Genomic DNA, 11,116 nt, shown 5'->3' on the forward strand with positions numbered 1-11,116 from the left:
AGCACGGACAGATTACACTAATTTGCAATGGAAAAAATAAACTGCAAAAACTCGGACATAAGGCAAAAATAAAGGAACAATTGCAAAATGAATAAAAAACAATAGAACATAAACGGGAGTCTGAGAATCAGTTTACTATGCTGGAGTGTAGCAAGAGATTTGTCCCTTTTTTGCTTTCCTTACATCCAGGTGTGTTTTTTGTATTTGCCTGCAGCAGTGTTGCCAAATCCGCGGAAATTAGGCTTTTTTTTAGGAAATGTTTGATTAACTATTTGGTTGGGTTTATTACACAGACAGGCAACCGGGGGAAACGGGAATTCCAGAGGGGAACCGAATCGACTGCTACTCCGGTAAAACAACACGATCAATATTAATTTATTGTGATTTTTAAAAAAAAACGTTCTTAGAAAGTTTTGGTGACGTTACCTTGTGAAAACGTTATTTTTTTATGTTTCCTAAACGAAAAAAAACATCCTTTTTTTTCATTTTAAAAAATTAGCTTGGTTATGCGAACGTTAAAGGAACATTTCATTTGATCATTTCCAGATGTCATGAAACGTTACTTTCGAATGTTCTCTGAACTTTACAACAAGTAAAAAAAAGTTAGACGAACGTAATGTTTTGTGAACATTGTTAATATTACTCATAAATATTATCTGCAAAAATGTTTTTGCAGTACCCAATCTAAAACTATTCATCATTCATCAAATGTTTATAAAAGTTTACACTACCTTCATGAACATCAATTTCAATAGCAGATTTAATTTACATGGAAAAAAATATATATTAATCATTAGGTGATGCTTAATAAGCTTACTAGCAAACATTCACAAGCGCATTATCTCATGTGTTTAGCTTTGTGAATATATATTAACTAATGATGCAATAAGCATCATATCATGGTTCCTAATGAAAGTTATTTTAACCTCACATTCAAATGGTTTTCAATACAAAAACAACCATCAGCATGTAGAAATAACCTTGACTTTTATTTGGATTGCCAAACATGTTAAGGCAGAGACAGTATAAAAAGCAACTGCAGTTTGATGATATAGCAGACATCAAGAAAAACCTAATGACGCGACTCAACCAACCTACACCATTGACTTTCTGTCCAGAGAACCACTTGTAAACATATTTAGTTATGCATTACTATTGAAGTAACAAAGGACTACGTCTGCCGGTTAGGTGAGGTGGGTAGACAACCATACATTGCACTGAATCAATACAAAGGTACATAAGCTTGTTATAGTCGGTGTTGAGCTTCGTTCAACTATGTACAACTATGTACATCACGATAATACTGTATGGCACTGAGATGAACTGTTGATTAACATCCACTTTATACGATACAATAGATTAAAAGCTGTTAATAACAGTATATTCATGTTAATAATAAGTCAGTGCGGAGCGAGCCACCTTACAGTCACTTAGAATCTATTGCAACCCGTCCTTTACCACACAAAGGTGATGAAATAGCAAATACATTCAATAGTATGATTACAAGACAATATAAGTGCATACAAACAGCTAGATGTAGCCAATCCACGAGCAGAGGAAATGTTTTTCAGTGTAGCCTTGTCTAGTTCCACTGCAGCCCTCCGTTAGTACATTCATTGGTTAGAAATTAAATTAGTCGCTGCCTCCTAAGGAGGCGATGAGGAACACCATGGAATTGATGTCTGTGAGTCCTTACGTGAGTCAGGAACATCTCACATCTTCCCGTCGTTTTCTGCAGATTAAACAGACAGTAAGAAACCCGGCTAATAAAAATATGTTCTGTAGATGAAAACATCATTTATCAAACAACATTTGGTCAAAAAGCCCAATTGTACAATTAAACGTTATAGGAACATTTCAAGTAATCATTCTGCAAACATGAATTTTGAATGTTCTCTGAAACAAGAAGTAATATTAAAAAAATGTTAGACGATAATCCAACTAAATTGTTTCAGATAAACATTCCATGAATGATGTATAAAGACCTCATAGCTCTAAACTGTGACTGTAAAAATGTTCAACTGCTTTAATTCAATCAATCAATTCAGTAAAGCATTTGTTAGATGCCTTTATCCAAAGCGACTTGCAATGTGTTCAAGGTGTACATGCATTCCAGGGTTGCCAGATCTGTGAAACAAAACCAAACCAACCTAACCACCTTTTTTCTGCAGTTTTTCCTTCCATCAAGAGCACTTAAACCCACGCTCTTTAAAACCAACACATATCAACAGTGTAAATGTAAACCATATATGTGGCTAAACCCCAGACTTGGCAACCCTGATGCATTCCCTGGGATTCAAACCCATGACCTACTGCCACGATTCACTCTTTCAGCTACAGGAATTGATTTAATCTTGTTGAATTGGTAAATACATTTGTTTTCTCACCGCTAGAGCAGGTCTGTGTCGTCGTCACTTGCTGGTTTGCAACGAGTGCTGCAGAACTCAAACCTTAAGGATCATAGATCACAGAACATTACAATCAATTCTTATTTCAATTCCACATTTTATTTTCATTAATTATGATTTATTTATTTTCCCTAGATTTTTATTGATAATCCCACTCTCTATTGCACTTAGAATTAAATGGGTAATTTTTGTTGCAGTCTCTTTAAAGCCGAGCTCACGCTACAGGGCTGAAATATTTTCTGAAATTATAATATATTTTCTCAGGAACAGCAATGGGTGAGTTTATTCTTGACAGTATGAACAGAGGGTGTGTGGTTGATTAGTCAAAAACCTTGAGTTGTGAAGTGTGTATTTGGCATAAGACTGATATGTCCTCTAAATATGTGACATGGCAATAGCACTTGCTTATTTACCTTGTCAGAATGTTACAGAAGTTTAGAATGAGACTGGAAAAGAACCTCTGAGGTCTGAATATTACAAACTTTTTTTTTCTTTTACAAGATCAGTTTGATTCCTCATGATATGAGCTCTTTAATGCAGAGTTCAGTAGTGTAGTATAGTTCAGTTGTTTTTGACCTTTTCACCTTGAAAGGGGTCATATTGGCCGGACACCAGAGTGTAGCTCATGCCCAGGTGAGTGAGATGATGCGCCTGAAGGTGGCGTCCGAAGGGAACGGATTCTCTTTCCCGTTCAGTCTCGCGTTCTTGCTCTGGAGATCCTCTTTCTCCAGGCTGTACAAGGAGTACAAATACAATGTGTAAACATCTGTGAAAGACTTTGCTTCTGTCTATGGTCATCATGTTTTATTTGGTTAGAATTCCAAAGCCACTGACCTTTACATAAACATTTTAAAGGAAAGCTTTGTGCTGTCAATTTGTCTTTGGACAACAAGGCACATATTTAAAATGCACAGCGCCTACATGAATCCATCAAATTTATCAACAGTAATTAATCTTAAGTACTTCAAGTGCAATGCTGGTAACATGTTTCATGAGTCTATTTGCCACACTGTAAAACCGAACAGTGAAATTAATCAAATGAAATTAGTTAATTGCACTCAAATAATAACGAAAGTTCATTGGACTTAATTTAAATAAGTTCTGTTAACTCAAAAATTTGTTGTAGTGAGGTGAACTTAAAATGATTGTGTTTTCTAGTTCCCAGCATGCTTTGCATCAGAAAACAAGGAAAATAAATTTAGAAATTAAGTGTTATTTTGTGTGTTTTTACACAAGATTAACATAGAGGGACATAAGTTAATACATAAATGTTGTGTTATATTAGATTTTACAAAGGTTTATGTAATGTTGGATTTGTAGTGTTACCGTTGTGGTGAAGAGTAGAGCCTGTGGTTAGACTGAGGATGGACAGCAAAAGCCTAATTTTGAGTGTATTTCAAACATTATAGGAGTTGAAAAATAGATAAAATTATGAGTGAATTACTCCCTAATTATAAGTTCAGAAATATAATTATTTAAGATAACTCTGAGATAATTTAAGGCAACTGGAATTAATTTTTTTAAGTTTATGTAAACCTAAAATATTTAAAAACATCACTTAAATGTTTTTGTGTAATCTGTTACAAAATATTTTTTGAGTTCTGTGAACTTATCAGGGTTTACAGTGCAGCATTCATTTTATGTTCTTTACATGTTTTCGCTGTGTTTCTGGATTCTATATTGTAGATATTTAACAGATGTTGTTTTGGGATCACATTTAGGGCCATATCTATCCCTGTTGTAGAAAGTACGCCTTTCTAAAAATGGTTTTCCAATATCTTTTACTTGAATTTTGAAGTGAGATACATACAACGGGAGATTTGCCGTGATATGGCAGAAGAGGATGTGACAGAAGCTCTAATGCTGTCGAATCTGTCACTGGTTTGCTGCTTTGAACCCCTTCTGAATCCTCTCTACCTGCCGTTTTTCCATACAGAGGGTAATGGAAACCTAGAATGGAAAACACACGACTTACACTTACAAGTAGTTTGTGGTACAAACTCCACCACATGAAAGTTTTGGGTTCATATTTACAACGTACAGAAGATGATTACCTGGGTAATTATGCACCAAAGCTGGAGACATCACTCTGTAAGCATTGCTGCTTGTCTCACACAAATGCAAATAGGGGTAGGAGTGCTGGAACTGGATGAAGGATTGCTGGGGTGATGACGCAGCCCCTCTTGCGTTCTGCGAGTCTTCAGACGTCTCACCCGCAATCTCATCCCCCTCCAGTCTGGTACTTTCCTCGATGACCTCAGCAGCCGTCTCACACTTGACATTCTGGAGTTCAGCCTCCAGCCTGGACTCGGGCTCTAGAGGCATGTGCCAGTCTTTCCCCTTGTCTGGACTCAGACTCATTTCCTCAGAGATCTTGTTGACCTCTTGATTTTGCTGCTTCACATATTTGGACTGATATGAGTGGCTCCAGGACTGAGATTCTGAAGCCTAAACCCAGAGGAACATCTACTGTCAAACAGTTTCTGGTCTGACAACCAATGAAATCACACACCTTACAGGGAAGCCCTTTGTTATGAAACAGAAGCCCTGTGAAACTAGTGTTTAATGCGTTCTTTGTCATGGAAAATTTCAAAAGGGATGGAAATGTCTTAGAAATCAATAGGATCTCAATCATCAAAGAATCCTGGCAATTCGATCATTTGATGATTAAGGATCTAGCACTCAAAACAACATGATTTGAATTGTTATTCCACCAAAACCAAGGTCTGTTATTGTCTTTAAAAGAACATTTCCTCAGTAAATGATAAGTAACATCAGTAACTTACATTTAGAAATGTTACATTTGTGTCCACATTTGATTTTGAGTTTGAATTCTCCAAACCGAGGTCTTCAGATTCCTTGAGGACCCCTTGTTCTTTTGACATGGAGATATGGGACACTTTCCCCTGTTGTTGTTGAAACGACAGCTGCTTGTCCAAATCCACATAGATGAAGCCAGGTTTTGCACAGTTAATCTTAACAGAGTTCGCCCCTTTATGAATCGACTGAGGAGAGCTTATAAACTGTTTTTGCTCATCCTTTGTTCGTTCCTTTTGCTCGGCTCCTCGTCTAACGTGACCTCTGCTCTTGCTATACTGTATTTCCTCACAGCATGTCTCACTTAGAGGTCTGTGGGTGCTGGGTATCATTAGAACCTTCTGGTCCATTGGAACACCCCGACTGTACTGTCCATAGTACAAAGACTGAGCCAGTGCTGTGTGCGTTTCAGCATACTGAAGCTGTGATTGGGAACTTGAGTGGCTAGAGGATTCTGAGCTTTTTATATCCTCATTTAAATCTCTCAAATCATCCTTCATCCGACCATAGGGCGAGGCCACCTTATGGAACGAAGTGGAATTGGCTTGCCCAGAATGCATGTAAACTGGGATACAATGGGATTCATAACCATGGCCGTGAGATGTGGACTGGACCTCTTTTCCTGGGGTCACTGTGGGAGCGGTACTCATTGAGGGAATTTTGGGATTGATGTTGCTGTTTGAGTTTGGATCTTGTGTTGAGTTCCGTCTGGACCTTGAGTTTGACCCACCGTCCTCAGCTGCATCAGATATGTCGGAGTATGCAGGGCTGTTTGTTTTAGTACTCGCTCCATCTCCGTTTGTAAGAGGGACGCAGTCCATTCTTGCAGAGCTCCCGATGGAAGGACTCGGTGCATTGTCCGAGAAGGTGTACACCTTGTCAGCCTCGGCTCTGATACTCGCCATGCGGCTTTCTTGCGTTTCACTTGGACCATTTACAACATCTTGCTTGCTCAAGTGCTCTTTCAAGAGGCTCACAGGAAAGTCTTTCCCGATAGTCTTTGTGTCATCAACTTTGGTGTAAATTGGTTCACTTTTGGGACTCCGGGGATCTTTATAATTCCTTTCCTTTATGCGATGCTTTTCCTTTCTCTTACTGTCTTTGCTCAGGACTGCAGTGGTGTGGTCCATGTTAACTTGTGCAATAATCTCCATCTTTGGCTTGATGGGTTTCAGCGAGAGGTTCTTGGCTTTTGTGAGGGCAACAGTTGGAGAGGCCTGATGAGAAGAAACTTCTGTGATTTTAGTGGAAAATGCGGCAGGTGGAATAGCGGTCAGCTTCGGAGGGGCAGGGGCAGTGTTGATGAGTCTGTTGGTTCGAGACTTGGCTAAGCATCTCTCAGTGTACCCTTCTTTCTTAACTTTGCTACATATGTCCCTCTTATCAATAACATCCTCCGCTTCAAGCTTAGGCATCTCAACAGATGTACTACGATCCGTCATGAGGCAGTTCTCAAGGACAACAGACATGTTGGAAATGAGTGGGAGGTTACTCAGATCATCTATGGATCTTTCTTTATTTGCCACATTCGGGCGTAGTTTTGCATTAGTCATGTGACTGCTATCATTGTTAAGCAATGCTTTCCTGTTCTTTGGAGAACTGACTGCATTGAGTTTATACATGCTTCTGGGCTTCTTGGTGATTATGTTCTCAGAAGAATCAAAAGGTACTGAGCTGAGGGCTTCATCAAAATCTGAAAGCCTGTCCTCGCTCTCTACTTCAAGTTCTTGCTTGCTGTCACTGTTCAGGTGAGCATGTGATTGGTGGTAACGGAGTCCGTTAATATGTTTGTACTTCTTGTTGCAGTTCGGATGCGGACAGTCTATTAGCATTGGGGAAGCACAAACTTGATCAAGAAACACAGGGTCAGATTTACCCTGAGGTGTGGATGGAGCGCTCCTGGATTTGGCTCGTATCCTTTTCCCATTCCCATTCCTTATGTCCTCAGAGACCAAGCTTAAATCTAGATCAGCTGGGGCTTTGCCTTTTCGTTTTCCACATATAAGTGAATTGGATTTGATGTCCTCTACGGTGTAGTATCCAGGTGTCCTACAGCCACTGAGATTCAGACTCCCTCGTCTACCTTTGTTGCCGATTCCCACACCGCGCCTCTTGTGAGTTAGCCCTCGTATCTTGGAAAGACTCGGGTCTGCAGTTGGTTGATCTGGTATGGCCAGCCGCATCCGTTTACCTCGTCCACGTGCATATGGCATTTCAAAATCACTCATTGGTGATTCACAAAACCTGGTTAAGAACAACAAGTAGTCATAAGTGCATGTAAATAAATCAACTTTCTTAAAATGAACAGATCTAAAATCAAAACGGGTTCGAATCTAGACCCCCAAATCCATCTTGAATCTTAATTTAAAAGTATATATACACTACAAGTCAAGTAATCAAGAAGAAAGGAAGGTGTTTTACCGTGGTGGAGCCCAGTCGTGTTTGGTACAGTCCAAGAGAGTGCCCACATAGGTTCTTTTCCTCCATGTGACATTAACAACTAGAACCCCTGAATTCAAAGAGAAACATTCACAGTAATGAGTCCCACTAAAATAATTAAAAAGCAACCAAAATTACCCAAAGGATTAAAACATTTTCGAATGGATTCATTCTGTGCTTGATCTCAGTGATGGAAGTTAAGATGGTGGTCTGCAATTTTAATTTGCTTAATCAATATGCAACCAGTGTCTCCTCTTCCTTCAAAAGCGTCCATCTCACAGCTGCTTTGAAAACGCAGTCCTGTGGAGCTAATGACAAAACTTGCCCTTCACTCATCACATATCCAGCGAAACCAATTTGAATAGATTCATTCATAATGTGGTGAAGAAGGAATAGTGATGTGAGATACTAACTGGAAACACATGCATGGAGATAATTTTACAACAGCATATTGTTTTATATGTGTGGAACAATGCACAGAATAACATGCTCTCACCTTCCTCCGTTTCATGCCACACAATTCCCTCTAGATTGACACTCGTTCCTGGTTGACATGGCTCCATGTTGCTGGACTCAAGGGCTTTCTCGGCTTCCTGTGTGTTAGTTCCAACCGACCGCGTCTTAACACTCAACTGGAGAGAGAAAAAGAGCACAATCACAGTGCCAGCTGAAGTATAATACAGCAGCATGCCAGTTTCTTTTTGATCGATTTCATCAAAACATTTCACTTCTGTATTTTCAAATTCAACAATCAAGTAATCACTTAATCCTCCTTATAGAAGGAGAGCACACACAAACTCTTACAGCATTAAGTCTGTATGTCAGTATACACCTGTGAATGGTGTCTTTCTGAGCGATGTCACTGGAATCGAGGCAAAATGAAAAAGACATCTAGATTTAATTCAATTCAAGTTTATTTGTATGACGCTTTTTATGGCACTTAGTTTACAGCGAAATCGTTGACTTGTGCAAATGTGCACAGACACTATTTAAACTGAACAGAGATGACATCACTGAATTCAGTGATGAACTGCTTTTAACTATCATTTTGCATTATTGACACACTGTTTTACTAATTTATGATGTTCAGTTGCTTTTACACAATCTGTTTTGTTTAAAGCGCTATATATATAAAGGTGACTTGACTTGACTTTACAAATCGTTGCAAAGCAACTTTACAGAAAATTACCTTTCTACAATATTTAGTAGTAGCTAATCAGTGGTGACTGTCATATGGTAGAAATGTACGGAAAAATCAATTAAAGATGTAATCAAACAGACGATGAAGACTAGATAAAGGTACAGGGACAATAGTGCAGAATGGCTAAGACTGGAGGAGGTGGAGCTTGTCTTTTATGTTTAAAACTGTAAATAACACCCGAAAAGCATCTTGGCTTCAAGCAAGGCGGTATGTCTTTGTCCAAAACAAACAGAGGGAATTATGATGCTTAGGTTTCCATTGGCAACAGACGTGAAGAAATTCACAGGGGCTGCTTTAACAAAGGAAATGGCTGACAAACAAAAGAAAACCTGTTTTTATTGCTATTGCAAACCAAGCCATGCGAAACGACTTCATTGCACGGAAGGTGTTTGGTGCGCTTTTGTTTTTGTTTTGTTTTTTAATCTCGCGGCTGTAAAGAGATTCAAATAGCCAAGCTCACAAAGAAGAAATCAGACACGGACACCGAAGCACCTTTGATTACAATACACCATTCACACAAACAGTAAATCCGCCATCAGCTCAACCTACAGCCTCGAGCTCGTTTCTTCACCTCCATAACGGATCGTGATAGTTGCACACATTAGTAGTCTGACTGCATGACGGGATTGGTATCATGATCGCACGGTTCAATCGGACGCATTACACGCGCATTATCAACTTGGTGATTCGACATGAAGGTTTCTGAAGGAAAGATGTGAGCTTACCGTCCTCAGGCTGTGCTCCTCGGTGCTCGTGTCGACAATGTGGTCAACAATAGCTGCGTCCATTCCGCCCCTGCAGATGAGATTCTCCGTTCCTCCCAAGGCGCTTCCGTTCTCTGACAGCGGACCGAATTCATCGCTCGGCTTCTCTTTCCGTGTTTTAACCGAGTCTTTCTCTCTTTTCACTCCTTTGCTCGGGGGTTTGCCCTTTTTGCCGTCTTTGGTTCTGCCGAGCGGCGCCGGTTCGTCGCTGTCCACCGGCGCTGGTGCTGAATTCATCTCCCCGCCGCGTCCTTGAGCCTCGCGCCGCTTACCGACGCATACTTTAGGAATGCCGCTCACAATCTCCAGCGGCGGGAATCGATCCGTATCCGTAGTGGAATTCCTGCGTTTCAGCTTGAATTTCTTGGGCTCTTTGCAGAGGAACGGCTTCGTCAGGCCGTCGAACGCGGCGCCTGCGCTCGAGCAATTATATTCGAGCTCTCCGCGACCCTCCACCGCGCTTTTAACGCTCAAAACGCGATTCATCTCCAATCGCTGTCGATCCTTCTCCAAATCCGCGTCCAGGTCTATGATCAGATTCCCGACACCGATCTCCCAGTCATCCCCGCTGTCATCCGGATCCGCTCCGTGCGTCTTGATTCTCTGCTGAAGGGAGGAACTGACTGACATTCTCCACACAGGATTTCTGACAGAAAACGGTGATGGATCCTAAATCAAGTGGATGGGAGGGTATTAATCACACACCAGTGCTAATGGAAACTCAATTGCCGTGGTGCTGGAGAACGGCTCTCTCAACACATTAAACCATCAACATGTCTAACTAATGTTTTGAGTGAAGCAATGGTTGTGTTGCAAATGAATCCATCAAGAAGTTACAACAGCATCATTATGTTTTATTTACAGGTATTAAATCAATACAGAAAGTCCCAAAGTCATTGCATTAAACGTTGCAAAGCATGAATATCTTCCTCAGTATTTTTTGTTTTCCAATACAGATACAGTCTAAACATCAAAACATTAAATCAAGATAAACTTCCAACAAATGTAAAATGTCTTCAAGTAATGAAATAAAACGAGTTTAATCTTAAAACAAGCACACATATCTGTCAGTGTAATATGAAAACTTGTTTTCCCTTTAATTAAGTTGATTTTGACTCATTGTTTGTTCTTGCTTTAATCATAAACTCACTTCAGTTTGATTGGTTTCTCAGAAAACAAGACGTCTTGAAGTTATTTTCCATTTCAAGAAAATGTATTTTGGTTTGCACTGGAAAACAAGACAAAAAATACTGATGAAGAATTTACGTTAAGAGAATATTTTGACATATTATGTTCCCTTCAATTTATTCCATAAATATGTTTTTACACTGATTAAAAATGCTACGCTTCTTTCTTTAGTTTCTGCTTAATTTGGATCAAAAGTTATTTAAATCATGAATTAAATTAAAAGTCCAAAAAGTGCAATGAACTACACTTTCAAAAGGGCATGTGTGCATTTGTGTGTTTTAGTTAGCAGTTGCATTTCC

General features: G+C 39.6%; 1 protein-coding gene across 2 annotated transcripts; it reads right to left on the reverse strand.

The window, feature by feature from the left end:
• Positions 1 to 972: 972 nt before the first annotated feature.
• LOC113052627 (zinc finger protein 608-like) lies at positions 973 to 11,113 on the reverse strand. 2 transcript variants are annotated; one of them, XR_003277099.1, is made up of 9 exons: positions 9,591 to 11,113; positions 8,161 to 8,296; positions 7,647 to 7,734; positions 5,195 to 7,469; positions 4,463 to 4,856; positions 4,219 to 4,358; positions 2,985 to 3,140; positions 2,388 to 2,450; positions 973 to 1,732 (listed from the first exon to the last, which is right to left on the reverse strand). XR_003277099.1 is itself a non-coding variant. In XM_026216994.1 (9 exons), exons 1-9 carry the CDS (start codon positions 10,257 to 10,259, stop codon positions 1,713 to 1,715), a joined length of 3,933 nt encoding a protein of 1,310 aa, XP_026072779.1. In that variant the 5' UTR covers positions 10,260 to 11,113; the 3' UTR covers positions 973 to 1,712. The 2 variants fall into 2 exon arrangements, 1 of the variants encoding a protein (XP_026072779.1); XM_026216994.1 differs by having other exon boundaries at positions 2,993 to 3,140.
• Positions 11,114 to 11,116: the final 3 nt, after the last annotated feature.

Source organism: Carassius auratus, chromosome 33, assembly GCF_003368295.1.
Source record: "Carassius auratus strain Wakin chromosome 33, ASM336829v1, whole genome shotgun sequence".
NCBI lineage: Eukaryota > Metazoa > Chordata > Actinopteri > Cypriniformes > Cyprinidae > Carassius > Carassius auratus.